Here is a 26,040-nt window from a genome sequence, read left to right as displayed (position 1 = left end):
TTCTATGAATAGAGTCTATCGATCCCAACTGACTCTGTTCGCGGAAGACTCACCCTAAACTGTTCAGAGAAAATTGAGAACAAGGGAGTGCTACAGAGGGATAAGTTTGGGAGGGTCGGGGTGGAGGGGGGCCAGATGGGGACATGTGTGTGCACCTTGATAGCTGTTTCGCGCCGTAGCAATTCGCGCCATAAAATGTAACTGTCTGAATGTTTTGAATTAACCAATCATGTAAAACCGCGCCAACCTTTTCCCGCTTTATGCTCCCAAATCCTATAAAAGAACTTGCCCCCTAAGGCTCGGGGTCGACCCCTCTGTCTCCTGCGAGAGACACGAGTCGACCCGGAGCTCCGCTCAATAAACCTCTTGCGTTTGCATCAAGTTCGGTCTTCTGTGTCTGTGGGCCCGCGTCATCCCGAGACCTGGTGAGTTGGGATTTCCCTCCCCTTCCCCTTGGGAATCCAACATTTGGGGGCTCGTCCGGGATCCACGCGGTAACCCCAGACTCCGAAGACCCCTTGGAGGTAGGCCTGAGTGACTGAGTGTGTGAGTGTGTGCGGCGCCGCAAAGTATTGTTTTATTGTTTTGGTTTCAGTATCGGGCAGCCGCCGCTTCGACCCGTGAGGACCGAGCGGCTGCAGTGGCAGACGTGCTGGGAACTGCAGGCTGCAACCCTGGGGGACGCCCCAAGGGACAAGGGGAGTCAGGAAAGCCTGACTACCCCCTTTCAGGTAGAAAAAGAAACGGCACTCTTTTTCCCAGGGAGGACACGAAAACCCCTCCCGTCTGAAACTGCCTTCGGTTGGCTTGTACAGACACCAACCGGGCAAAGTTGTTTTTGTCTTGCTGTGTTTTTGATGTTCATTGTTCTGTTTTTGTTCGTTACGTGGACCTCATTTGACGGGATGGGACAGACTATGACGACCCCCCTCTCTTTGACCTTAGACCACTGGACTGAAGTGAGAGCGAGAGCGCACGAATTGGCGGTAGAAATAAAAAAAGGGCGTTGGCAGACTTTTTGCACCTCTGAGTGGCCCTCCCTCAATGTGGGTTGGCCCCCTGAGGGGACGTTTAATCTAACTGTTATCCTCGCGGTGAGGGCTATTGTTTTCCAGGAGAGACCGGGGTCCCATCCTGACCAACGACCATATATTACAGTGTGGCAGGATCTGGTGCAGAACCCACTCCCGTGGGTTAAGCCATGGGTAAAAGCAGAAAAACTAAGCCCCCGAGTCCTGGCGCTGCAGGATGCGGAGACACGGCAAAAATCGAAATCAACTCGAACAGCGGAGTCGGAGACCCCTTCGGCCCCCCCCGGGGTCTACCCTGAGATTGACCCTCCTCCCGAATGGCCCCCTTTCTCGCCTCCCCCTTACCCCTCCCCCGCTCCAGGATCGCAATCAGGACGGAGGGCGACTGGCTCGGGTCCCTCCGCTGGAACCCGAAGCCGCCGCGGAGCCACTCCGGACGGGCCTGATACCACGGTGGCGCTCCCGCTAAGAGAGTATGGAGCTCCTGCGGGGCCCAACCAGCTGTCACCCCTCCAGTACTGGCCTTTCTCTTCCTCAGACCTGTATAACTGGAAAAATAACCATTCCCCCTTTTCAGAAAACCCCGCCGGATTAACCGCCCTGATAGAGTCCCTAATGTTTTCCCATCAGCCCACTTGGGATGACTGTCAACAGCTCTTACAGGCACTCTTCACCACGGAGGAGAGAGAAAGAATCACACAGGAAGCAAGAAAGAATATCCGAGGCACCAACGGGCAGCCGGCAACGATAGCTGAGGCGGAAGAAGGGTTTCCGCACAACCGACCCAACTGGGACTATAACACGGCTGAAGGTAGGGAGGCGCTGTCCGTTTATCGCCGGGCTCTAGTGGCGGGTCTCCGGGGAGCCGCAAGGCGGCCCACCAATTTGGCTAAGGTAAGAGAGATTCAGCAAGGACCCACCGAACCCCCCTCCGTTTTTCTAGAACGATTGATGGAGGCTTACCGCAGGTACACGCCCTTTGATCCGTCCTCGGAAGGGCAGAAGGCCTCTGTCATTATGGCCTTTATTGGACAGTCAGCCCCAGATATAAAGAGGAGATTACAAAGGCTAGAGGGGCTGCAAGACTACGACAATTAAAGAGACCCTAACTAAATTGTCCATAGAGACCGGCGATAGTGACTGGACAGCCCTCCTGCCCTTTGCCCTGTTCCGCGTCCGGAACACCCCACAGGGACCCTTAAAACTTACACCCTTTGAAATCCTCTATGGAACCCCTCCCCCTTTGGCACAAATAGGGATACATGACCCTGACATTATACCTTCTATACCTTTGTCAGCCCGCTTGAAAGCACTCGAGGCCGTCAGGCGCGACATCTGGAACCAGCTAAAAGAGGCCTACCAGCCTGGTGATCTGCTCATCCCGCACCAATTCCAGGTTGGGGACTCTGTCCTTGTGAGACGACATCGGACGGGGTCATTAGAGCCACGTTGGAAGGGGCCCTACGTGGTGCTCCTCACTACGCCCACAGCAGTTAAAGTGGACGGTATAACTTCTTGGGTTCACGCCACACACGTGAAGAAGGCACCGCAGAATGCAGCAGATCTTTGGAAGGTGGAAAAGACTGATAACCCTCTTAAGCTGCGTTTGCGTCGTGGGGACGGCAGACAGACCGTCCAATCCTAATCCCCACGCTCCTCAACTGCTCACGTGGCAAGTCGTCTCCCAGGTAGGAGATATAACCTGGTCAATCCAAAAAACTGCTTCCCCTTGGACATGGTGGCCAGACTTACACCCTGACCTTTGTAAACTGGCTATAGGATCCCCCGACTGGGATTTCATGGGTCGACGAAGGGGGGCAAAACAAGCCGGAGGATGCCACTCCCCCCTTCGCAAGGGTAAACTAAAGGCATACCCCTTTTACGTGTGCCCCGGTCACCACAGACCTCGTTCAATTGACTCCTGGTGCGGGGGCAAAGAAGACTTCTACTGTAAAAACTGGGGATGTGAAACCAGTGGGACTACTTATTGGGAACCCTCCTCTTCTTGGGATTTAATCCGGGTTAGAGCAAATTATAGCCACCAGACGAGTCGGGGCTCAGAATGCAATACCTGGTGCCACCCCTTAACCATTCAGTTCACAGGGAAGGGAAAAACAATTAAAACCTGGATCGGGAATGGTCATTCATGGGGAATAAGATTGTACAAAGAACGGTACGATGGTGGCCTGACCTTCTCTATTAGATTAAAAATAGAACCCCCCGCCAGCAGACCACTAGGGCCAAACGGGATCCTAGCCGATCAGAGGTCCCCTCTGCCCCAAAAATCCCCCGCCAGCAGACCGATAGGGTTAAATAGCCCCAAACCCCCCCAGGTAAAATCCATAACCCTAAATGGGGCCGTAGATATGGTCACCAGGTCTGCTCTGCGACCACCATCTACGCCACCTCCCGCAGTACCTACTGAGCAAAGATGGCACAGACTGTTTAACTTAGTATGGGGAGCTTACTACGCCTTGAATGATTCCAACCCTGAAATGACTGAATCATGCTGGCTATGCCTAGCGGTCAGCCCCCCTTATTATGAAGGAATTGCCACCATGGGGGTCTATAATAACACCCCAGACCACACGACTTGTCTTTGGGGCAAAGAAGGGCGGCTAACCCTAACGGATGTGTCGGGGACCGGTTCAGGACTATGCTTAGGAAAAATTCCCCCAGGCTACCAGGCTCTATGTAATAAGATTGAAGTCAGCCTTCCGACTACTCCTGGTCATTTTTTGGTACCAGGACCCAATAGATGGTGGGCCTGCTCCACGGGCCTAACCCCCTGCATCTCCACTAGCATATTCAATTCGTCACAAGATTTTTGCGTGCTTGTGCAGTTGGTGCCTAGAATTTACTATCATACTGCCAATAGTTTCGAAGATGAGTTTGATCAGAAATCTATACTAAGGAAAAGAGAACCAGTATCCCTCACCCTAGCTGTGCTCCTGGGACTGGGAGTTGCCGCGGGCGTAGGAACCGGCACTGCAGCCTTAGTTGCAGGGGAGAGAGGATTAACTGCCCTGAGCAATGCTATAGATGAAGACCTCAGGACTTTAGAGCAGTCTATCTCTAAGCTAGGAGAGTCCCTCACCTCCCTGTCTGAAGTAGTGCTCCAGAATAGAAGGGGATTAGATCTGTTGTTTTTAAGGGAGGGAGGGCTCTGTGCAGCTCTTAAAGAAGACTGCTGTTTCTATGCAGATCACACAGGAGTAGTCCGAGATTCAATGCAAAAATTAAAGAAGAGATTGGACATGAGGCAGCGAAGCAGGGAGGCCCAACAAAGCTGGTTTGAATCCTGGTTCACTAAGTCCCCCTGGGTGACGTCCTTACTATCCTCCCTAGCAGGGCCTTTGTTAATTCTTTTTCTACTTTTGGTTTTTGGACCGTGTGTTTTCAATAGAATTACTGCTTTCATAAGAAAAAGAGTCAATACAGTGCATGCTATGATGCTCCAACGCCATTACCAAGCTCTCCCACGCAATGAGCCACTAATAGTAGACACCGAAAACTAAGTTCTAAGATTAGAACTAGGGACAAAAGAAGAAGTGGGGAATGAAGGATGTAAATTATGTTAAAAATTTAATATGTTAACACCTTAGGGGGCAGTTGGGGCGAGTCTTCTATGAATAGAGTCTATCGATCCCAACTGACTCTGTTCGCGGAAGACTCACCCTAAACTGTTCAGAGAAAATTGAGAACAAGGGAGTGCTACAGAGGGATAAGTTTGGGAGGGTCGGGGTGGAGGGGGGCCAGATGGGGACATGTGTGTGCACCTTGATAGCTGTTTCGCGCCGTAGCAATTCGCGCCATAAAATGTAACTGTCTGAATGTTTTGAATTAACCAATCATGTAAAACCGCGCCAACCTTTTCCCGCTTTATGCTCCCAAATCCTATAAAAGAACTTGCCCCCTAAGGCTCGGGGTCGACCCCTCTGTCTCCTGCGAGAGACACGAGTCGACCCGGAGCTCCGCTCAATAAACCTCTTGCGTTTGCATCAAGTTCGGTCTTCTGTGTCTGTGGGCCCGCGTCATCCCGAGACCTGGTGAGTTGGGATTTCCCTCCCCTTCCCCTTGGGAATCCAACACTATCAAGGATTCTTTAGGTTACACACAATAGAATCCTCCTCCAAAACATCTTAAGCCAGCTAAAAGAAAGGAAAGAAATTGATGATAAGAATAGAGCAGTGTGTGATGAACGCCTGTTGTATTTATTGCCCTGTATCAAGTCCTCCTACCTATAATGGGAGTTTCTTTGAGCAGCCACCTTTCCCCACTCTCAGTCCATATGATTTGAGTGGAACTGACCCCATCTCCTGGAACCATGTCTGGCCAATTAGGCATTCCATCTCCTTGAACACAGTGATAGCCTCAGAGTTGGGCATATGACCCAAGCCAGCCAATAGCTCAATTATGAGGCCTTTCTTGAAACTTTTGGGAAAGAGACACTCACTACTGATGAAAGTGTAAGAATCTATGCCTGGGGATTCCAGCAGCCATCTTTCTACCATGGAAAGAGCCTGCCTGAAGCTGACACCAAAACAGAGGAAAGCAGATCCAGGGAATAGACATAGGTTCCCAGCAGCATTGAGCATTGGATCAGCTATGCCTGAAGCCAGTGCTATTCTTAGAGCCAATGAATTCTCTTTCATTTAAGCCAGTAGAAGTCAAATTTCTATCACTTACTTCCTAGAGTCCTGACTAACACAGGCAAGAAGTCCAACTGGGGACTCCAGGGAGTCAGTCTCTTTCTCATTTTCTCACTTTCTCTTTCTCAAAGGCTCATTCATCTCTGTTTCTTTCTCTGTGGCTGCATTATTCTTTTCTTTCTACAGAATTTCTGCCTTTGTGTGTACCTAACCATTAACGACCACCCCATACCTCCAAAGTTTACAGGTCTTCATTTTGAGTGACCAGCGGAGACTATCATGTGTCTCAAATCTAATTCCAAATTTCTGGGAGAGAGAATCTGAGTGATGCGTCCTGGGACAGCTGTTCAATCCCGATCCAATCAGCCAAGGCTTAGGAGGATTTGGCAATTTACATAACTTTCTTGAACCACAGTTTCTTCATCAGTAAAATGAAGATAATAGTAGTACCTACCTGATAAGTTTATTGGGAGGACTAAGTGAGATCACGCATGTGAAGTTCTAAACATAGTACCTGGTGTATGGTAAATACACAATAAATGTAAACCATGAAGGTGATATTTCGTTGGTAATGATGATACTCCTCCTCTGGCCTGGTCTCCTTAGATTCTGCCTGAAGTCAGGCGGTGTTGAGGCTGTAGGGGGCAGTGGGGATCTCAGCTGTGGATAAGAGAAGGATTTGAGGCAGGAAGCCAGACAGATGAATACAGAATTCCACCCAGCAGGCAGCCTCTGAGTGTGCTGAAAGAGTGAGAGAAAATGCTTGAAATTTGGCCAAAACACTCCTCCTTCCAGCTAAGGGAGGCTCATTGAAATAAGCTCTTCTCCCTCGAACTGATGTTGCTGCCTTCAGAGAAATTCTCAATCAGCTCAGCCCTATCCCTGGTTTTCCCTTGGGCGTGTCTACACCAACAAGCAGAGTGAAGAATTCAGAAAGATTCACAATGGCAGTGTCTGAAGCATTATCTCACTGAATCCTCACAACAACCCCCTGAGATCAGTATTGTTATTATTCCTTTTCCATAACTGAGAACACAGAGGCTCAAAGGGATTAGGTAGCTTGGCTGAGGTCTCAGAGCAAGTAAGTGGCAGAGCCACAGTGTGAACCCAGATCTGTTGGATTCCAATCCCCTGTCCTTTCTCTTGGGCCATGCCTGATTCTACAGTCTCAAGATTCACCCATCTGTCCCACTGGCTAAACAAAATCCGTTACTTCTGTGACCTTAGCCATTAGTCTCCCTTTTCAAACAACTGTTACAAGCTACAGGTCGCCTGATGGAGCAGAGGGTAATTGTGGGGGAATTGGACATAGGAGTTAAGTTCTGGAAAGTAGGCAGGGGCTAGATTTTAGGAGTTGGCCTTTAGGCTGTGGTCAGAGGGAGCTACTGAAGACTCTTCAGTGCTTAGAGGGAAGTCATGCTAAAAGGCAGCTCTTCCCCCCCCCCCGTCTCATACTGCTATGGACTGGATTATGTCCCCCACAAAATTCATATGTTGACTCTCTAACCCCCAATGTATTTGGAGATGGGGCGTTTGGGAGATAATTAGGTTTAGATGAGGTCTGGAAGGTGGGGTCACCATGATGGGATTAGCACCCTTATAAGAAGAGATACCAGAGAGCTTGCTCACATTCTCTGTCTACCATGTGAGGACCCAGTGAGAAGGCCAGGAAGAGGGCCCTCACCAGAACCCAACCATGCTGACACCCTGATCTTGGACTTCTAGCCTCCAGAACTATAAGAAAATAAATTTCAATTGTTTAAGCCGCGTAGTCTATGGTATTTTATTATGGCAGCCTGAGCTAAGAGAGATTTTGACTTGTGATAGTTAATTTTATATGTCAGCTGGACTAGGCCATGAGGTGCCCAGATATTTGGTTAAACATTATTTCTGGGTATGTCTGTGAGGGTGCCTCTGGATGAGGTTAACATTTGGATGGGTAGACTGAGTAAAGCAGATTGCCCTCCCCAATGTGAATAGGCCTCATCCACCCCATTGAAGGCCTAAATAGAGTAAAAGTTTGAGTAGAAAATAAGTCTTTCCCTCTGCCTGACTGTCTTCAAGCTGGGACATTGATCTTCTCCTGCCCTCGGACTTGGACATGGACTGGAACTTATACCATCGGCTTTCCTGGTTCTTAGGCTTTTGGACTGAGATTGGAATGATACCATCGGCTGTCCTGGGTCTCCAGCTTGCCAGCTGCAGATCTTGGACTTCCAGCCTCCAGAACTGTAAGAAATAAATTTCTGTTATTTAAGCCACCCAGCCTATGGTATTTTGTTTTGGCAACCCAAGCTGACTAAGACACATATTCAAGTCCAGACCACTTTGGAGGTTCATTTTCACCAGTTTCACTTAAATATGTGTTTGGGGAGGGGCAGAGAGATGAGAGATTTCCTAGCTCTGTCTCTAGGGACAGGTCCCATCTCTCTATCCCATCTTCATCACCGTGGGTGGGAAAGGCATAATTCAGCCCCCAAAGAAATAGGTTTTGTGGCCTGAAGCCCAGATGGACCATCCAAACTACCCCACAGGAGGCTGGGGAGGAACCAATTACTGGGATGGGATACAGGGTCCCTTCCCCTTCCCTCCATTCACTTTGTCACTGTCTTAGCCTAATCCTTCTTCAGTGTCTGTCCAGGATTCTTATAACAGCCTCCTAGTCGGTCTGTGTGCCACCTATCTCTTCTCTCCCATCCATCCTTCACCACGCAGCTGGAAAAATCTTACCTGGTCTTGTCCCTTTGTTTCTCCGCTAAGAACATGGGCTTCAGAGCCAGACCACCGGGATTTACAGCTCTCCTCTGCTGTTACTAGTTGTGTTGCTTTAGCAAGTTACTCAGTTTCATCATCTGTAAAATGATGGGTTGTGTTGGGTTGAATGGTGGCCCCAAAAAAGATATGTCCACATCCTAGTCCCCAGAACCTGTGAATATAATCTTATTTGAAAAAACAGTGACTTTATGGATGTAATTAAGTTAAGGATCTTGGAGTGAGGTCATCCTGGATTATCCAATGGACCCTAAATCCAATGACAAGTGTCAAAAATCAATTGACCATAAAAATAAGGATTTATTTCTGGATCCCCAGTTCTATTCCATTGATCTATATGTCTATACTTATGCTAATCACTTTTTTATTTAGATATAACTTACATACCATAGAATTCACCCTTTTAAAGTGTACAATCCAGGAGCCGGCCCGGTGGCCCAAGTGGTTAAGTGTGTGCGCTCCGCTGCGGTGGCCCAGGGTTCGCTGGTTCAGATCCCAGGCGTGCACCGATGCACTGCTTGTCGAGCCATGCTGTGGCGGCGTCCCATATAAAGTAGAAGAAGGTGGGCACGGATGTTAGCTCAGGGCCAATCTTCCTCAGCAAAAAAAAAACAAGAGGAGGATTGGTATCAGGTGTTAGCTCAGGGCTGATCTGCCTCACAAAAAATAAAAAATAAAAAATAAATAAAGTGTACAGTCCAGGGATTTTTAGTATATTCACAAAATTATGCAATCATCACAACTGTCTGATTCCAGAACATTTTTATTATCTGTAAATCCTTTTTGGATCCTTTCTTTCCAGACAGTAGTTTTGGGTGATGGGTGGGCTTTTGTTTCCAGTTTTGTTTTGCCCCTGTAGCTTGGGTGACCACCTCATTCTGGTTTGTCTGGGACTTTCCTGGTTTTAGAACTGAACGTCCCACATCCCAGAATGCCCTTAGTTCTAGGCAAACTGTGACAGGTGTTCACTTTACCTGTAGGATACATCATCAATGCCCTGCCCACATTCCTTACCACTTTGTGTGTACCAGCTGCCTTCCCACTGCCAGTTCCTGCATCTCCTTGTCTAAAGGCTTTCTCTAAGCCATGGAAGCCTGCTCTGCTCAGAACAGCAGGATGGAATTGAACCCTGCCCTACAGGAGCAGCCCTGATGGCAACTGGCATACCAATACCCCAGCTCTGTTGCCTCTCGAGTGAGTAACCCTGAAGATGAGACTTTTACACTGGCACCTATAGTTCCCCCAGCAAGAGAAGCCTTGTCCACCCACAGTGAGAGCTGGCTTGAAAATGTGCTCTTTATTGCCTGCCTTCCCTTGTTTGTCTCACTTGCCCACTCTCGAATCTTTACCGCAGGGTCTGCTTCTGGTCAAATCCAAGCTAAGACAACTCCCATTCCCAAATCTTTGAAATAGACAACTAATGCTTTCTCCAGCACATGTAAAGTGTGATGCAAATGGAACTTCCAATCCCTTCTTCCAACCAGATTGCTGCCCATGAAGCCCCCCATATAGAAATTCTGGAACTGCCATTACTTTGCTGGACATATCTTGATACCCACCACCCCCACTTACCCAGAGCTTAGCCCACCTTTAGTCTTTAAGCTCCTCCTTAAGTCCAGAGAAGGCCTACTTCAATGCAGGAAACTTTCTAGTCATTCCTGACTGGGCTACGTCCGACGGCACAGAAGCAGATCAGCACTTTTTATTCCTGTTTATTGTCAATGTCAGGTCCTCTTGGCCAGCAGGGTCGTGCCCCTGCCTATCAGTGGTGAGAGCTGTCTGAGCCCTCTGAGAAAAATGGATCACAAACCAACTGCAGTGTAAACGCAGAGCAGAGAAAAGCAAAATTGTGAATGCAGGAAGCTGGAGCAATGGGACCTGATCGGAACCACACCAAGAGAAGCTCCCCCTACTGCCCAAAAATCTGTTTCCGCAGGCCTGACTTGTGCGTGAAATCCCATTAGAGAGTTGTGCCGGATTTTATTTTTCAAAGACAGCTGCACAATGCATATCCATCCCACATTCTTCTCATAATGTAACATTGACATTCCTCCATTAAGAAGTGAGGTCTGGGCCGGCCCCGGGGCTTAGCGGTTAAGTGCGCACGCTCCGCTCCTGGTGGCCCGGGTTCGGACCCCGGGCGCACACCAACGCACCGCTTCTCCGGCCATCTGAGGCCCCGTCCCACATACAGCAACTAGAAGGATGTGCAGCTATGACATACAACTATCTACTGGGGCTGTGGGGAAAAAAGGAGGAGGATTGGCAATAGATCTTAGCTCAGGGCCGGTCTTCCTCAGCAAAAAGAGGAGGATTAGCATGGATGTTAGCTCAGGGCTAATCTTCCTCATAAAAAAGGAAGTGAGGTCCATGTTACCTCCTCTGGAAACTGGGTGGACCTTTGGTACTGCCTCAGCCAATGACATGAGGCAGAAACAATACTGTATGAACTCCAAGACTAGGTCACAAAAGGCAATAAGAGTTCTGTCTGGCTCTCTTGGGGTACTTGCCCTGGGAACCCACTTACCATGTTGAGAGGAAGTTCAGGCTGCATGGAGAGGCTGTGAGTGAGTGTTCTAGCTGACATCAACCACCAGACATGTAAGTAAATGAGTCTTCAGATGATTCCTGCCCACAACCTTTGAGTCTTGCACCTGAAGACCAAGACATCATGGAACAGTCAAGACTTCTCCTCTCTGCCCCGTCTGAGTTCATGACACAGAAATTGTGAGAGACAATAAATGATTATAGTTGTATCAAGCCTCTAAGTTTTAGGGTAATTTGTTATGTAGCAATAGATTACAAATACAGGAGTGAAGCCCTCAGTTGCACTAGAGTGCAACTTCTCTAAGTGCAAACACACCCGGATGGGAAAATATAAGAAGTTGGGTATAGTCATTCACACTTTAGTGTGAATCACTCATACTTGACCACTTCCCCATCCCTACTAGAAGAGATATAAGATTAAAAGTCTAAGAAAATGGAAGATAGCATTAGGGAGTGGGAAAATGAAGAGGCAGAAATGGATATGGGCGTTTTGTAGGAAAAGATCTGGATTTAATGTTGGACAGGAGTGGGTTCTAATCCTAATCATGCCCCTTTCTGACAGAATTTCCTCTGATGTATATGACAGCTTCTGCCACTTATTAGCTATGTGACTCTGAACACAGCCTTAGTTTCCTCATTTATAAAGCACTTACAATGATACCTCCCTGCTCCCAAGATTGCTGGGAAAAGCAAATAAGACCATTGGTATGATGGTAAATTGTCCATGTAACTTAAGAAAGTCGTAGGGTGTGGTGGACCAAGTAGGACTCAGCAGATCCGGGTTCTAGTCCAAGTTTTGCCAGTAACTCACTCTGCAACCCTTGGCAAAGTCACTCCCTGTCTGTTGTAGCCCACAAAGCTCGTGCAAATGTAACACTCATCTCTAGACCCAAGCATCCTTGGTGCAAGAAGGCCTTCAATCATCAATGCCAGGGAGGGGTTCAGAGTCTCAAAGTTACCAATCCAGGTAACAAGGAAAGGTCAAGGTCTAAGCAGGCTCAAGCTAGCAAGATGAGAAGCCAGTTATCAGACAACGTTAAGAGGGTCCAAGGTGAGTTCCATTTTCTAAATATACCTTTTCAGCGATGAGAATGAGAGACCAGGGACGCAGCTCATAACTGGTAATGGGACCGTCCATTGCCAGTGTAGTATCTTATTTAGAAGCCTTGACTCTGGAGCCAGAACACCTGAGTTCCCCAAATCCCAGCCCTACTACCGATTGGCTGCTGCAATCTTGGGCATGTTAGTTTCTATGGCTCAGTTTCATCATCTGTAAAATGCAGGTGATAATTATAGCACCTTCTTTATAGTGTTGTTGAGAAGAGTACATGGATGGGTATAGTAAGAGTTCTTTCACACCTAGGAAGCTGCCCCTCAGTGAAGCAATTCTGGCTGATGTTTCCCAAAGGGAGGAAAATGACAGTTACAGAGACGATTTTAGGAGGTAAATTCACAGGTCCTTTTTTTTTTTTTCCCCTGTGAGGAAGATCAGCCCTGAGCTAACATCTGCCAATCCTCCTCTTTTTGCGGAGGAAGACTGGCCCTGGTCTAACATCCGTACCCATCTTCCTCCACTTTATGTGGGACGCCGCTACAGCATGGCCAGACAAGCGGTGCATCGGTGCGCACCCGGGATCCGAACCTGGGCCACCAGTAGCAGAGCGCGCGTACTTAACCGCTACGCCACCGGGCTGGCCCCAATTCACAGGTCCCTTAACATAAAATCACACATCCTCCCCACCCCCACTAAAAATCACTTTTCAATGCTCTTTTGATCCTTCTGACTGTACCAAAGAGAAAGCGTCAGCTCAGTGCTAGTAAGTCGTCAACAGCTCTCTAGCACTTGCCAATTTGCTGATCCCCTCTCTAACAATGGAGGTGCAGGCCTGGAGCTCAGAGCCTTTCCAGGCAACAGTGTCTGGCTACAATTTAATAACATTTTGCTTTTGTTATATATTTTCTTATAGTTACTTTCTTTTTGTGGCGAGTGATTCTGTTTTTACATTTATGGTAGTGGTTTAAAGTTTTCTTTTGAAATAAATGTATTTTTTAAGTAAATCTATTTTTTACTCTTAAATATATTATGGTAGAGATGGTTCTTGGATATGGAAAACATCATAAAGGTGGTGCTTAAATGATTGAAGTTTGGGAAACTTGGTATTAGTCTGCAGGGGCAGACATGACAATTCCAGGGAACTGCCTGTATCTACTGAGAACTAAAGCACATTTCCTAGTCCCCAGTGTGTCCCCGCAGTCCCCTGTTCTATTTCCTAGGATGCGGAGGAATCATGCTGCTCTCCTGTTCTTTCAAATGATGCCAGAATGTAAACTGATACAAACTTTGGAAAATTTTGCAAGTACGTCCTCTATAAATTGGCAACTGCATTTCTAGGAATTTAATAAAATAACCATAGATGTGCTCAAAGACACATGGTTGAGAATATTTGTGGCCACCTTATGTATGATGGGGAAAAATTGGAAACCATGTAGACGGCCAACAACAGGGGACCAGTTTAGCAAATTATAGTATATTCAAAAACTGGGGGGCAAGTTTGCATGCTCCATTTCAGCGGCCTGGGTTGGGTGGGTTCAGATCTCAGGAGCGGTCCTATGCACTGCTCGTCAAGCCATGCTGTGGCAGTGCCCCACATACAAAAAGTAGAGGAAGACTGGCATGAATGTTAGCACAGGGACAGTCTTCCTCAAGCAAAGAGAGGAAGATTGGCAACAGATATTAGCTCAGGGCCAATCTTCCTCACAAAAAAAAAAAAAAGGACTGATCTAAAAATGATAATGTGACAAACACTCTGTACGAAGTACTTCTCTAAGGACTTTAGATATGTTAACTCATTTAATCCTCACAACAATCCTGCAAGGTAGATGTTATTATTATTAGCACCATTTTACAGATGAGGAAACTGAAGCACAGAGAGGTTAATTATCTTGACCAAGGTGACACGGCTGGTAATTCGTAGAGCTGACATTTGAACCCAGGCCATCTAGATTCAGAGTCCATGTTCTTAACTATTCCTCTTATTGAAACTGATGTTGTAGATGAAAATTTATTGACATGGGGAAGTGTTCCCAATGTATGGTTAAGTGAAAAAGCAGGCAGAAAAAAAAACAAAGAGCTGGGAAAGCATACACCATATGTCGAAAGAGGTTATTTCTGGTTGGTGGGATAATATTATTTTTGTTGTTTGGTTTGTTCTTATATGTGTTTTCCATGTTTTCTATTCTGTATGTCTATTGTCTTTATAATAGAAATGAAACGTATGAAAAGATGACTTTTCTCCTCAGTTCTCCCATTCCTTTCTCTTCTAAAGACAAGACAGTTGATGGGCTGGCCCCCTGGCTTAGCGGTTAAGTGCGTGTGCTCCGCTGCTGGCGGCCCGGGTTCGGATCCTGGGCGCACACCGACACACCGCTTCTCCGGCCATGCTGAGGCTGCGTCCCACATACAGCAACTAGAAGGATGTGCAACTATGACATACAACTATCTCCTGGAGCTTTGAGGGAAAAATAAATAAATAAATAAAAATTATAAAAAAAAAATAAAGACAAGACAGTTGGTTCCTTATGATAACAATAAAAATGCTAATGATGGGGCCACCCAGTGGTGCAGCGGTTAAGTGCGCGCACTCCACTGCAGCAGCCCGGGGTTTGCAGGTTCGGATCCCAGGCGTGCACTGATGCACTGCTTGTTAAGCCATGCTATGGCAGCGTCCCATATAAAGTAGAGGAAGATGGGCACTGATGTTAGCCCAGGACCAGTCTTCCTTAAGAAAAAAGCGGAGGATTGGCATCGGATGTTAGCTCAGGGCTAGTCCTCCTCACAAAAAAAAAAAAAAATGATGATGATAATATTAGCCAACATTTAATGAGCTTTTTGTATGGTAAAGGGTTGACAAACATGATTTCATTTAACTCATCACAGCCAGGACCACTGTGTATGGCCTCCCAGCCTGTGCACTGCACAACTCCAGAGAGTACCACTCACATATCATGTATATTATGGACTGTGCTGTGAATGATGCCACTTGGAGCTGTGCAACACGGCCACCCTCTCAACAACCCTAAGCGATAGATACTCTGATAATCTCCATTTTATAGAAGGGGAAATTGAGTTACAAAAAGGCTAATTAACTTGCCCCGCATCACTCAGCTAGTGAGTGAACCAGTACTGAAACCCAGGCTGTCTGACTGCGGGGTCTGTTATCTTATTTTTAACTGCAGAGGGGAGATACACAAGGCATGACAAAGAAGACAAAGTAAAATCTGGACACCTAGACAAAGATCACAGAGCCAACAGAGGTGCTGTGGCAACACGAGAAGAGCACTGGCCTGAGCGGCAGAGCATCCACATTCCGGTTCCTGCTCTATCCCCACCTAGTTATGTGACCTTAGGAAAATTCCTTTTTTTTTTCCCCTCTGGGCTCTGCTTCCCTATCTGTAAAATGAAGGAATTAGACAAGATTATCCTTAAAATCTTTTGCAGCTCTGAGAGTCTACAATTACAGATGGCATCCCAACATGGGCCCAGAATGTGCCCTCCCACTCAGCACGGACCATTCTCCCTCCTGCTCGCTCAAGGCAGTGTCTCTCAGGCTGACCTACTTTGTATGTGGGGAGAGGAGGGCAGAGAGGAGCTAGGCGGGGAGCGAAGGTACCAAAGGTTTGCCCTCCTGAGAGTCAGGCCCCTGTCCAGGGTGCTAACAGTTCAGTCGGTGCCCAGCTCATCTGCTTCTACACCGCTAACCCCTGCTCCGCAGAATGCAGCAGGCTTAAAATATTTGACGGGGTGGCAGGGCTGTGTTAATGCATTGCTTTTAGTTTTTACTAATGTTGGTGATTCACCAGGGTATTTCTCTGACTTTCCAAATATGCTTTGTTAAAGTCATTCTTGCAGGATCTTCAGGATGTTTTATTAAACAAAAAAGCAAGGTGCAAAATAGTGTGTATAGGGTGAGAAAAATAATTTAAATATACATTTGTGTTTGTTTGTGGAGAGATAGGGAATGAATAACTCTGGGAGGAGACATGAGAGACTGGTAACCGTTTGTCTCCCAGGAGGGAAACCTGGTGGAGGTGGGGGTGGGGGTGGGACAGAGGTCGGAGGGAGACTCTATGCCTTTTGAATGTTCATGTATTATCACCTAGGCAATTTTGAAAAAATCAACAAAAGACATTCTTCCTCCATCTCAACACCATTTAATGCTGACTCTTCTTTTTCCAAGCTATTCCTGGCTGTAGTAGTTTGCTAGGCTGTCATAACAAGGCACCAAAGACTGTGTGCCTTAAATAACAGAAATTTATTTCTGACAGTTCTGGAGGCTAGAGGTCTAAGATCAAGGTGTCAGCAGGGTTGGTTTCTTCTGAGGCCTCTCCACTTGGCTTGTAGATGGCCGTCTTCTCCCTGTGTCCTCACATCGTCTTCCCTCTGTCAATGTCTGGGTCCTCATCTCCTCTTCTTATAAGAACACTCATCATATTGGATTACAGCCCACCCTAATGACATCATTTTACCTTACTTACCTCTTTAAAGATCCTATCTCCAAGTACAGTCACATTCCGAGGTAGTGGGAGTTAGGACTTCAACAAGGAATTTTGGAGGACAAAATTCAGCCCATAACACTGCCCAACACAGATGAACTCACCCCTGCAGACCAGTGGCCTTCTGAGGAACATGTACAGGTTCTTATATTCATTCCGCTCTTGCGAGGGAAGCTCTGTCTTAGGGTTGGGAGTAATATTAAATTGAGTTATATTTGATTCTGGCCAGAACGTAGACAGAGAGCTGAGAAAGAGTGCTAGACTAACAATCAGAAGACCTGATCATCAGATCCTCGCTTTTCCTCTTACTGGCTGAGTTAGCCTGGACAAGATGTTTAGCCACCCGTTTTATCATGTGTAAAGTGCAAGTCATAATACATACCTCAAAGGGTTGTTGGGAGAATTCAAGGAGAAAAGGCATGCAAAATTCCTGGTCTATAGTAAGCATTCAGTACAGAGTGTTTACCATTCATCTCATCTCCCACCTGGACTGTGGGCTCAGGGAGCAGGGCCCACGGCCTTTTCGTCTTTCTGGCCTGGAGTGTAGCAATGAACAGCAGGGCATGACTGGGCAGTTTTGCTGGAGCAGTAGCCCAGACTGATGTGTGAGTCCATGTGGATGTACCCCAGAGGGACTTTCAGAGATATCATAGGGGCCACCTTTAAAAGCAGTTTTTTAAAATTGAAAAAATCCCATGAGTATTAATGTTAACATGACCTCGTTGGGAACCACAGTTTGATGAAGCCCAGGGATGTTTAAGCTATTTCTAGAACTCCTGTCTTTTATGTCACACAGATCTCCCCAGGACAACAAGCATCACATCAGATTTGGAGTGGACATCTGCTGTTTTGATCTGCCATGCATTGATCTTCTGATAACAGAATTCCACCTTTCCTTTGGGGAACCACCCTAATCCATTCTCAGCCCATGTGGTTTAGATGGGCAGACCACATCTCCAGCTCCAGGAATGAGCTCATGGCTCAGGCCTGGCCATCGAGAGTGCTATATTCTCTGGTTAACCGTGGTTGGCTCAGAGATTAGCACATGATTCCAGCTAGGGAAATCAGCAGTTCCTGGGAGTTTTACTGGGACCATCAGGAAAGAAGTACCCTCTTTTCACCAGAGTTGCTAAACTGGAACTGTTAGTGGCCCTTTTGCCACCGTGAGGGAAAGCCTGCCTGAGATCCTGGTTACATTGCTTGAGCACCTGGATCTAGCCTTGCCTGAAGCCAGAGAGAACTAGCCCTGAACATCTCAGTTATGTGAGTCAATAAACTTTCCTTATTTCTTAAATCAGTTTGAGTTGGGTTTCTGTCACTTACCAACCAAATGAATAGCACATATAGGATTAGTTCTCAATGACTTCCCTCCACTTGTAACTCTAATCCTTTCTTTGTAGGCCTAGAACTATTTACAACTAAAAATCAATTCGTCAAACAACTTGCATGAGTTCGGAGTTTACAAATCCCTCTCACAAATCTGGGGTTGTGAGTGTGAAAATAGATACCAGAGAAGGGGAGGAGATGAAATGAGAGTTGACTGGTAATTACACCTGCCAGGTGTATCCCAATGCTGATTCTGGCCCAACCAGGACACTCCGCTACCAGGTGGCTGATTCTGTGCTCTGGGCCAGTGGTATGCTGGAGCCGGCTTGTACCAGTTCACAGGAGGATTTGCTCAATATTTGGGAATTGTGCAGCTGGTTGTTAAACCCTTGGTAGGTTGAAATCGGCCATGGTGAGAGTATCTATTCCGTGGATATCACCAGACACTGCGAATCAAGTTGTTTTTCCCCTTGGAGAGTCTACTTACCAGCAAACCACATGCCCTGGCCTTGATTCGACAGTCCCAAAATGGCCAAGCAAGAATGACTGCTAAATAGCAACCACTACCAATATCAATATTCCACTTCATAGCACTTTTTCACTCATAATCTCATTTTGTCCCTCTAGCACTGCTGTAAAGTAGAAATTATTATTCATATCCTACAGGTAAGGAATCCAAGACCTGGAAAATGTCTTCCTCCTGGTCAGGTGGCAGAGCTAAGAAACAAGCTCAGGTCTTTAGACCCCATGCCTAGTGTTGTTTCCCTGACACCCAGTGGGAGGTGACTGAAATATCAAAACAGGGTCTAAACAAGCAATTTGGTCACTGAGTATGGAAAAGCTGTTTCCATTAAAAAGAGCTTTTTAGCTCTTTCTGAACAGAGGTGGCCAATTAGGAAAGCAGTTGCCCAGGGATTAGCAATAATACTACGTATTCGATCTGCTGAGAAAACACAGCGTCGCTTCTCATAAATTATATACCTCACATTTGTATAGAATTTTTCAGTTTATAAAGCCCTTTCAAGTATGTTGCCTCCGTAGATCAATTCCTTTAAAATGCTCAGAAACTTAGGTCCTGTGTCGCAGACTAATTAACCCAAAACCCACCACCAACACTCTTTCTCCTTTAACTACCTCCACTAAAAAAGTCTGGGAAAACTAAATATTTATTTTTTCAGCCTCCCTTAGAGACCTATGGACATGTGATTTAGTTCTGGCTATTGAGACTTAAGCAGAAGTCTGCTTTCCTGATATTGCCTTTCCCCTCTTCATTCTGCCTTAAACAAGGATATGATATCTGGTGCTGCAGCAGCCATTTTGTAACCCTGAGGCGACAAGACAAGAAGCTAAGAATAGCAGAGCAGAAAGAGAGCAAAAGTATGGGTCCTTGATGGCATTATTGAGTCTACACCAGGCTGCTTCCTCTGAATATTTTGTTATGTGAGAAAAATAAACCACTTACTTGGGTATTCTGTTACCTGCCGTAGAAACATTCCTAATATAACTAGAAATTCTACTTCTAGGAATTTATTATAAAGATCATCTATAATAGAGAAAAACTGAAGTCTAAATGTCCAAAATAGGAGATTGATGAAATAGATTGTGGAGTGGCCACCTAATGTATACTGTTCAGTTACCGAAAATATTATTGCAGACAAGGGATTCCTAATCTTGTATTCTTAAAAAGTGCCCTTAAATTACTTACAAACATTTTTGTGTGGGTGCATATGTGCATTTTTCTCAGTATATAGTTCTTATCAGGTTCTCAAAGGTTTCAAAAAAAGTTTAAGACTATTACACTATTACCACTATTACAAATTAATTCTGTAGATGTAGACAGATGTTCACAATACATTGGGGAAACAGAAATTTACAAAACAGTATATACAATATTCTTCCATATTGGAAAAAATTGATATATATGTTATAAATGTATGTATGTGTGATAGCTAAAATTTACAGAATACATAGTTGGGTGTCCAAAAAATAGCTTAATTTATTTCTTTAAACTGAAGTTATCTTAGGCTACTATCCCACATTCCTACTGATTGTAGAAAACTTAATCTCACAATTCAAAACAACACAGACACTTCCTAATTTAAGACACTTCCTAATTCAAGATCCTCCCCATTTCCCACTCCTTCTCTGCTTCTCCAGTTCTTCCGTGGACAGATGCACCTTCCTGGAATCCAGAGGAGTGGCACCTGGTTCTGCGCTACCCTCTACTCTTCCCTGGCCTCTGCAGTTATCTTATCTGGTCTCCCCATCATCAACCTCTGGGATCTGCTGCTAATGTCTGTGGTCCGGTCTCGCTGTCGATTGAGAAGGCTCCTGCTCTACAAGGTACCCCTGATCTACCTTGTCCTGATTTATTCTCAGTTCGCTTGGTACCATCACAGGAGTCCATGGGGAAATCCTTAGATGCTTTCCCACATCTGAAAGGCTGCCCTCAGCCCTGCCGCTCCCACCCAAGCAGTGGCTACTTTGCCCCTCGAGACACTAGGTTTGACATGGAGCAACTTTAAGGAACTTACATCTTGGGAAGAGATGTTCAAGTGCCTTCTGTTTTTGTATTCTCCCTAAACCTATTTATGATTCCTAATGCCGACTCCCAGTCTCAGGGGTGGGGCAGAGCTCGGGCCCCTTCTTAGAACCTAGGTAATATGTCAGCTCTGTTCTGATCCCTCCAATGCTCCCTTTTCTCTCCAGATATTCAAACTCTCATCTCCTTTTTTTGAACCTTCTTCATTCTGGGGTTTATCTTCCAAACTCTGTGCTCTGAGGCTTCCAGGTTTGCTCTTTTATATACAAAGTAAGGCTGTTGCAAATTTGGAGGTAAACATTTTTTTATCTTTTAAAAAAATCTTAGCTCTTGTGAATCAAAAGTACTTGACTTCCAAAGTTTTTTCCCTGCCGTAGGTTTTCAAGTCGCCTTAGAAGTGGCCAAGAATTTGGCTTTTTGTTTTTCTAGGCTATTGTCCCTCATGCGTAGTGCCTGGAAAATGCCCAGTTGGTGGCTTTAGAACACAAAAGGTACAAGGCAGTATGTGTTAGGAGAAAACAACCTCTTAATAATACAAAATATTTTCCTATTACATATGCATTGGAAAAGATCTGAAAAGATGCACTGTGTGGTGTTATCAGTTATGATTTCTGGATGATGGGAGTATATTAATGTAATAGCTATGGTGGAAGTTACAGAAAACCAAACTAACAATAGCTTAAAATAACACGGGTTTATTCTTCTCACGAAATAAGAAGTCTGGAGGTAGGTGGCGGCTGGCATCGGCTCAGCAACACAACATTGTTGGGGCCAGCATCTGTGCAGTTCTCGTGGCCTTTCCCTGTGGTCTCAAGATGGTTGCAACTCCACACATTACATCCCACATTCAAGGGAAAAGGGATGGCACGAGCCCCATCTGTTCATTCAAGCCAGAAAAGCAAAAGCCTTACACTTTCATCTCATTGGCCAGAACTGGGTCACACGGCCACCCTAGCTGCCAAGAAAGCTGGGAAAACCGGGGGGCAGTTTGGTATCAGGTTAGCAGCCAATGGTGCCTACCACAAAGGATATTTACATTCTCGTTTCTTCCTGCTTCTCTGTGTCTTGTAATTTTTCCAGTATTGACAAATATTGCATTTATAATAAGTGCTATATTTAATTAAATACAAATAAACAATGCTTAGAGATCAAATACATTGCTTCATTTGATCCTCCCCACGCCTTGTCCTAGATAATCTTACCCTCGTTTTAAGAGAACGTAAAGCTCAGAAGTAAAATGACTTTTCCAAAGACACATGGCAAATTATTGACCACATTGAACAAAGAATATGGGTCTCCAGACTCCAAATCCTCTGACTTTTCTAATGCACCAACTTGCTGTTAAAGATGAGGAAGCTTATAAATGAAACGCCATAGCTACGATGACAGAGAGGCTAGTGGAGGTTAATCGAGCACAGGCACAAAAGGTCTAATGCCCACGTGTCAAGCAACACTGAGCCAGGTTCCCATTAAGCCTCTACCAACTGTCTGTGCCTCTCCACCTCCCTCCTGCCTCCTCTCTCCCCTGCCCTCCCTCCTCACACCCTCTGCCCAGCCTTTCCCATCTGCCGCAGCCCCCCAGCAAAGTGTCACCGAGTAGAAAGAGCTCCTGCTTTGCTTCCGCTACACCTAATTCTGATTTCTGAGTCCACCACTTACTGCCTATGATAGCTTGAGCAAGTTGCTTAACTTACTGGGCCTCAAATTCTTCATCTATTAAATGAAAATAGGATTACTTATCTCATAAAACTAATTTACTAATTTTACAAAACAGCATAAGTGAAAGCTTCTCATGAGGTATCTGATGCATAGTAGGTGCTCAATTAATCACAATAACAGTAATTAATGTCATAATACAGAAGCTCAACAACTTTTGAAACCTCAATCTATACTATTGCATTGTTATGAACTAGGGCAAGCATACGCCAGAGCGGAGGCTCATCAGCTCTGCTCTCTGTCAACAGAGGCATCACTTGTGCAGTGTCACTTTGGACTTAAAGCAAGTAGATTTAGGTGCAGACTTTGAGAACCCAGTCAGTCTGCTAAATAGAGGAATTCCTTAAGAGTGTATAGTTTTGAGCACACGTGGTTGAAATCACAGCTCTGGCACTTATTAGCTGTGACCTTGGTCAAGTTACCTAAAGTCTCTGTGCCACAGTTTGCTCATTTAGAAAAACGGGGATAATAATTTACCTTATAGGGTTGTTGTGAGGTTTCAACAAGTTAATATATGTAAAGCACCTAGAATAGCACCTGACACGTTGAATGTGTTACGTAACTCTTTGCTATTAATATTATTATTATTTATTTTGAGGAAGATCAGCCCTGAGCTAACATCTGTCGCCAATCTTCCTCTTTTTGCTGAGGAAGACCGGCCCTGGGCTAACATCTGTGCCCACCTTCCTCTGCTTTATATGGGACACCGCCACAGCATGGCCTGACAAGCGGGGCGTCGGTGCGCGCCCGGGATCCGAACGGGTGAACCCTGGGCCGCCACAGCGGAGCGTGCACACTTAACCGCTGCGCCACCAGGCAGGCCCCAATATTATTATTGTATTGTATGGAATATGTGCTGTGTGCCCAAGGTCACGAAGCTAGCACAGTAGTCCCCCCTTATCTGCAGGGGATACCTTCTAAGACCCCCAGTGGATGCCAGAAACTGCAGATAGTACCAAACCCTATATATCCTGTGTTTTTTCCTATACATACATACCTATGATAAAGTTTAATTTATAAATTTGGCACAATAAGAGATTAACAACAATAATAATAATCAAATAGAACGATTATAACAATATACTGTAATAAAAGTTACCGTAGATCTCAGCATATGATTTTTTTTCTTTCCTTATTGAGAACTTTCATCTTTTCACTTAAAGGAAGCACTTTACGCTTCTCTTTGGCATATCCGAATTGCCAGCATCACTACTCTTGCTCTTTGGGGCCATTATTAGATAAAATAAGGGTTACTTGAACACAAGCACTGCAATACCTCGACAGTCGATCTGATAACAGATGGTGACTAAGTGACTAACAGGTGGGTAGCATATACAGTGTGGATACGCTGGACAGAGGGATGATTCACGTCCCAGGGGAGACAGAGCAGGACAGCACAAGACTTCATGACCCCATGGGAAGCAATTTAAAACTTATGAGTTGTTTATTTCTGGAATTTTCCTTTTAATATTTTCGGACTGCCATTGAACTAAAACCTTGGAAAGCAAAACCGTGTATAAGGGGGACTACTGTAATGAGTGAAGTCAGGATTTAAACTCAGCACTGTCTGATTCGCAGTCAGCACTCCTAACCACTAACCCACCTTCATCAACCATCTCTAATTCCCTCCCCTCCCCCATTGTTCCCTTCCCCTTCACAACCCAACCCTTCCCCCACGTTCCTAGGATACAGGTCCTTGTCTTGTCCTTGTCCCTTCTTGCCACCTTTAATCTTTTTTTTTTTAATTTTATTTATTTTTCCCCCAAAGCCCCAGTAGATAGTTGTATGTCATAGCTGCACATCCTTCTAGCTGCCGTACGTGGGATGCGGCCTCAGCATGGCCGGAGAAGCGGTGTGTCGGTGTGCGCCCGGGATCCGAACCCTGGCCGCCAGTAGCGGAGCGCACGCACTTAACCGCTAAGCCACGGGCCGGCCCGCCACCTTTAATCTTTACTTCTCCTTCTCCATCTCTTTCCCTCTGCCACAAGCCTGGAGCTGACGACTGCCTGTAATAGCAGCTGTATCAGAGACCCGACTCCAGTGGCTTAAACACATTTTTATTTTCTCTTACATAAAAGAAGTCTGGAAGTGGGTAGTTCAGGCAAGGTGTGAGAGCTCCATCACCAAGGAGTGTTGCTTATCTAATGGCTTCCATCCTCAAAATCACCTCATGGTGACAAGACTGACTCTGCATTTCCAGCCATCACATCTACATTAAGGAAGGGGCAAGCTGACAAGAGGTGACTCAGCACAGTCAGTGTCCTTGAAAGAGTTTTCCTGGAAGCTCCATCCAAGTACTGTCCTTTGGCCACTCTTCCCTTCAGGCGAGACTGAAAGATATAGTTTTTCATGTGGGCACATTGTTACTCCCAGTGGAGTCCTGTGTCAAAAACCAAACTCCGCACACTAAAACAAAGGAGAAAGATGAGTTTCTTGCGAGCGTTTCAATCTGCAAGCCAGCAAACTCAAGGCTACAGGAGCAATGAGTTCTGAGCTGCTCACAGACAAAAGGATTTTTACGGGAAAAACATGGAAGCTATTTGGCTTTTTCAGCTGATTGGTTGCCTAATAGTATTCTTTCTTCTTTCAATCAGGTTAGCGGAGTCAAGTGAACAAGGAAGTCCAGAGATGGCGTGGGCAGACTTGGCGTTTGGGGTTTGGCTGGTATCCTCTGCTGATTTCTGAGAAGAGCTATAAATTCCTGTAAGGTTGGGTTAGGTTTCCTTTATGTGCCTGCGTTGACCATCTCCATTTTGTCCTTGACATAAGTGACTCCGTTTTAGTTTGGTTCTACACCTGTTATGAAGGAAAATGGTAACTGGATAGGCAGCTAGCTCTCACAACTATACTATCTTCAGCAAGAAGAAAAGGAGAATGGTTGTTGGGTCAGCAATTAGCTGTCTCTATTACTCCATCCTCAGAATTCCTTCACCACAGAGCACTGTGAGCATTGGGAAGGATTCTCTGAGGAACCACTTAGGTAGATGATGAGACATCTAAGAAGCATGGTCCAATAACTATGCGTCCCTAATTCATCTTTTAGGGATGAGAGTTCAAATTAATGCAGGCCTTTTGTTTTGCTGAATAGAGACGTAAGTTTGAATCCAGAGCTACTTTGCTTGGACAACAGAGAGACGATATACTGCCAAGAGGAGGCCTATTTGTTTTCATTCTTAACACCCAACCACATTCATCCTCTTCTCTAAATACCCTTTTAACAGATATTTGAAGAATAAAGATTTGAAGGGATGCCAAATTATTCGCCTGCCTGGGATAGACATTTCTGTGCTCACCAGTATCTGGTCCTCCTTTTCCTCTATCTGAGCACATAGGAGAAGTAACTACCCAGCCCCCTTGCAGCTCTGCAGGGCTATGTGACTAGTTCTGGTCAGCAGGCTGTAAGCCGAGGTGACATATGTCACTTCCAGGCCTGAGCACCCAAGAGCAGATGTGAGTTCTCGTTACTTCATTCCCCCACCACGATGAATACGGAACTCTTGTGTTGGGGTGGTGGAGCCACAAAACTGAAGTGGCCTGGCTTGCTGAGTCAGCACATGGAGGACACTGCCGTGGGGGCTGGATGGGGTCTCAGTGGACTTTGACCAATCAAGAAATAAATTTTTCATAATAATCCAAAAGTAAAACAACCTAAATGTCTATCAATTGATAAATGGGTAAATAAAATGTGGTATATCCATACAATGGAATATTATTCAGCAATAAAAAAGGAAACTACTGATACATGCTACAACATGGAGGAACCTTGAAAACATTATGCTAAGTGAAAGAAGCCAGACACAGAAGGCCACATATTGTATGATTCCATTTACATGAAATGTTCCGCAGAGACAGAAAATCCACAGAGACAAAAAATAGATTACTGGTTGCCTAGGGTTGGGTT

The 26,040-nt window shown here is 45.7% G+C and overlaps 1 protein-coding gene across 1 annotated transcript; it reads left to right on the top strand.

Moving 5' to 3' along the window:
* Positions 1-1,622: 1,622 nt before the first annotated feature.
* Positions 1,623-20,406, top strand: LOC131421320 (uncharacterized). The gene is made up of 3 exons (XM_058567975.1): positions 1,623-1,842; positions 2,330-2,536; positions 20,039-20,406. The coding sequence occupies exons 1-3, from the start codon at positions 1,647-1,649 to the stop codon at positions 20,404-20,406; spliced, it is 771 nt and encodes a 256-aa protein (XP_058423958.1). The 5' UTR covers positions 1,623-1,646.
* The last annotated feature ends 5,634 nt before the right edge of the window (positions 20,407-26,040 follow it).

Source organism: Diceros bicornis, chromosome 2 (assembly GCF_020826845.1).
Source record: "Diceros bicornis minor isolate mBicDic1 chromosome 2, mDicBic1.mat.cur, whole genome shotgun sequence".
Taxonomy (NCBI): Eukaryota; Metazoa; Chordata; class Mammalia; order Perissodactyla; family Rhinocerotidae; genus Diceros; species Diceros bicornis.
This window is presented reverse-complemented; position numbering and strand designations above follow the sequence as displayed.